The sequence below is a fragment of the Cynara cardunculus genome, assembly GCF_001531365.2.
Source record: "Cynara cardunculus var. scolymus isolate 2C chromosome LG 15, CcrdV1, whole genome shotgun sequence".
NCBI lineage: Eukaryota > Viridiplantae > Streptophyta > Magnoliopsida > Asterales > Asteraceae > Cynara > Cynara cardunculus.
The window spans coordinates 1,167,187-1,171,587 of record NC_037542.1 but is presented as its reverse complement, the minus strand read 5'-3'; the positions used below and the strand labels follow the sequence as shown (position 1 = coordinate 1,171,587).

Sequence of the window (4,401 nt, the reverse complement as noted above, 5' to 3'; positions counted from 1 at the left end):
GGTTTCATTATCATTGAGTTTCCTGTCATTAAATTGCATTCAAGTTTAAGGTCTAAACCCTTCACTTTGATTGCATTTACACTACAAGTTCTTGAAATTTAACAACTACCAATTCCTTTCCTTTTTTTTGGTTATTAAAATTTTCTAAATCAATGAACCTAAACAAGTAAATATCGAAAAATTTGGTAGCCCAAATCAAAACCAGAAACAAAAGTTGGTAACTCAAAGCAAAACCAAATCAAATGATGAATATTGTTAATCTAATTGTTTAGATAAGCTCTGTATCTTATATTTTCCGCAAACAATCTATAAATTCTTTATCGATCTTCTTTATCAATAAAGGATTTTAATAAGTGAAAGTTGTTGCGTTTGTATTGGTCCCTTCCTCCTTCTACAAACTGTTACCTTTAAACTCTTGTAAATCCGACTAGGACCAACACAATCTCTCACCCACTGCCTTCTTTTATATTTGAAGTGATACATCGACCCTCTATACCTCTCCCTTATAGTACTGTTGACCACCACCATTATTCCACCACTGAACCCTACTCCAACTCTTCTTAACCCCGTCGATGATTACACCAACCACCAATACCTTCAAAACCAACTACCCATACCACCACTAAGATAGATACCTTTTGACTTAAATAAGAGAAGTGTTAGAGATAATGAGCATTTGGATGATTTTACCTTTGATTTTGAAGATGCTCAACCCATTGATGATGGTGGTATGTTTCCATTTGACTCACCGAACCAACCAGGTAAATCCTCAATCTCACCCCCACCTATGGTTGTAACGGTTTCCCTTGGATCAACTTATCAGAATGATGGCAATGAGGTTGCCACACTACAGCTGGTAAAAAAATATATATCCTTGAGTACTGGTTTTAGAGCCTCGTCTACATGTTCAAAACAAAAACTCAAGCCACAAAAGAAGAAAATGCCAATCGTTGTTGACAGTGACTTGGAGGATGAGTATATGGAGGAATCAGTTGTTTTACCATCGAGAAAAGAGGCCCATATCGAAAGAAGCTGAAAATTGTATCATTTGTAGAAATGTATGACCTTAAAAAAGGAATCGCATTTTGATTGAATTTGCTTTCGACCCCCAGTACATCGAAGCTCTTCAATATATTAAGCATCACTTGTTAGCATTTAATTGGGAAAAACTCATAGCCATTCCCTAGAAATCCAATGAGACTTGGCTCGTTTGCTTGGTTAACCAAATCATTTAAGCTGAAAACCGAATAGCCCGAAATGGTTTAACTCAAATCGTATTTGGTTCGGATAGGTTATTCAATTTCGGTTATTTTTGACACCTTTAGGTTAGGCTTACAACTCACTGCAATGTTCACATGAGAAATCCCACAGGCTCAAGACCACGACATGAATAACACGCAGGTGAATAATCCTTCAACTATGTCATGGGAAAAGTCGGAGGACCCATTGTTCGAGTTTTAACCTAGTGTGCTAGTTTTAGGGTTTTCCAATTCGTATTTGGTTCGGATAGGTTATTCAATTTCGGTTATTTTTTACACCTTTAGGTTAGGCTTACAACTCACTGCAATGTTCACATGAGAAATCCCACAGGCTCAAGACCGCGACATGAATAACACGCGGGTGAATAATCCTTCAACTATGTCATGGGAAAAGTCGAAGGCCCATTGTTCGAGTTTTAACCTAGTGTGCTAGTTTTAGGGTTTTCCAATTCGTATTTGGTTCAGATAGGTTATTCAATTTCAGTTATTTTTGACACCTTTAGGTTAGGCTTACAACTCACTGCAATGTTCACATGAGAAATCCCATAGGCTCAAGACCGCGACATGAATAACACGCGGGTGAATAATCCTTCGACTATGTCATGGGAAAAGTCGAAGGACCCATTGTTCGAGTTTTAACCTAGTGTGCTAGTTTTAGGGTTTTCCAATTCCCCCCCCCCCCCCAAAAAAAATATGGTAGAGCGCAGAATGTACATAATATCACCAATGGAAACAAAAATGAAAAAAATGATGGGAAGGTTAGGAATCAAACCACTCTTTTACCATATTGGAATCAGATTTCATTTATGGAGAAAGAAAGAGAACATGGAAGAAAAAGTGTTTGTGTTATTTCATCAATGAACTTCGATTACAAACACTCAAAATCTCTCTCTATCTCTCTCTATCTCTCTCTTTATATATGTATATATATATAGGGGCCTAATCAAATGAGAACTGTTTTGTTTGTGGTAACTTGAGATTCAATCTCAACCACAAATCGGAGATTAAATTAGGAAATTAATAATTTTGGTAATTTTAACTTAAAATATTAATTAAGGGCATTTTAGGAATTTTATAAAAATCCTCTATCATCTCTCATCTTTCCTCTCTCCAATGAATCTTATTCGGCGAACCTTATTCCGATGAACCTTACGTGAACACAAGATACATATTGTGATACCTACAAACGATATTCACTGTGATACTTAGGGGCTGTTTACCAAATTTTCTATTAAGTCCTGTATGGATAAATTTGTCTGTCTGGATAAATTTAGTTGTCTGGATAAATTTATGTTGCTGTTTACTTTTCTATCTGAATCAACAGTCTGAATAACAGAAATGACCAATTTACCCTTGAGGATTAACTATGGGCTGTTTAGTAAATTGTTGTTCATCTATTGGAATATGAGATCAATAACAACAAACAACCCCTAATACACTTTGTTCTTCAACAAACAAACAAACACCCCCAAAGTATATACAAACACACATCTTATTATCAAATAACCCCAATTGCATCATGCATCACCCTCTCACCATTCTGTTGTAAACATACCCATTCGTATCTTCGTCATCTGCAATCTGTAGCCCTGAAACAGCCTGTGCAGATATCTCATCAACATACTCTAAACACCCATCTTCACCCCATCCACCATTCTTCAAAATCCAACCATTTCCATTGCCACTCCTCCTGTAAATGTAAGGCCGCTTACTGCCTGTTCCACCACCAATTAGGACTTGCAATGCTACCGCTTCAACTATTGCAGCACCCTCTTCATCCAACCTTTTTTGTTCTTCTTTCTTGTTCTGTTTCTTCTTCTGTAGCTCTGAAATAATGGTTGCCGACAGCAATCGATGCATCAAACAAACCCAAAAAAATCAAGCATATACTAGCAGCAAATCAGCAGCAAAATCAGCAGCAATCGAGCAGCAAATCAGCAGCAATTGAGCACCAATCGAGCAGCTAGGGTTCTAAAAGCAAATAAACTATAGATAAAGAGGATAAGTAGTTACCTTTGGAGAAGAGAGACTTGATTTGAGGAGACAAATAATCGGCCGATTAGGGTTCTTGGAGGAGAAGATAGCATCGATTCTTGGAGGAGAAGAGAGCGATTCTTGGAGGAGAAGAGAGGCGTGGGTTGGAATGAAGGGTAGGAGTATCTTTTTTTTTGGCTTAATATGGACAACCCATGGTTGCCATCTGGGAGAATAAGCCCATGTCTGGGCGAATAAGCCCGAAGTAAACACCCTAAAATGCCTGTGCGAATAAGCCAATTTATCCATTAAGCCTATTAAGCCTCAAGTAAACAGGCTCTTAGATATACATACAAGATGCACAATGTGATACTATTTTTAAAGCAATGAAAATAACGAAAATGCACACTATGATACATTTCATAAAACAAATAAAATACATTGTGATACACGTGAAATATTGTGAATGTTATCACTATGATACACTTTGATTCACAAACATATTTAAAATACGATGTATATTAGGTAATGGATATAGTAGGTAACTAATTTCAATTAAATATTTCCTTCTAAAATTGTAATTGAATATTTTGATTAGTTCTCAAAGATCGAATTACTATATTGCTCTTTTAGCTTATTAAAGAAATATCCTTAAATATTTCAAACTAGTGGTTCACATTGGGTCTCATGGTTACCACACACTAATCAGTTCTCCTTTGAATGAGCCTATATTATATATATATATATATATACACACACACACACGAGCGATCAAATGCAATCTACCCTTTTGTGCAAACCCTACAAACCGATCTCATCCATCCATTTTCTTGATCAATGGTCATGATTAAAATGTGTTATATTAGGAAAGAAAAGTGTTGATCCCAGATCTCTCAATAACACTAATAATCTAGTTATGAATAACCAAATTATAGTGATTTTACGAAGAAAGTTATGAAGACTCAAGATTAAAATAAGAACATTCAAGAACAAACTTGAGCTTCAAAGGTTTTACTAAATAATGAAACTTAAAACAAAGAGTAAAAACCTTTCTCACGTACGCACTTATGCTCTCTTTTTACAATAGACCTAGTCGTCTATTTATACTAGATGGCTAATGCTAAGATAACTATCTATTGCTACTTTCTAGCAAATAGTCTAGCTAACA

At 35.9% G+C, this 4,401-nt stretch overlaps 1 protein-coding gene across 1 annotated transcript; it reads right to left on the bottom strand.

Moving 5' to 3' along the window:
- Positions 1 to 2,783: 2,783 nt before the first annotated feature.
- LOC112527501 lies at positions 2,784 to 3,119 on the bottom strand. Its single transcript, XM_025138184.1, has one exon. The coding sequence runs from the start codon at positions 3,117 to 3,119 to the stop codon at positions 2,784 to 2,786; it is 336 nt and encodes a 111-aa protein (XP_024993952.1).
- Between the last annotated feature and the right edge of the window lie 1,282 nt (positions 3,120 to 4,401).

Bases quoted from the DNA above. Each gene is read 5' to 3' on its own strand.
- LOC112527501 (XM_025138184.1), bottom strand. From the start codon at position 3,119: ATGCATCGATTGCTGTCGGCAACCATTATTTCAGAGCTACAGAAGAAG.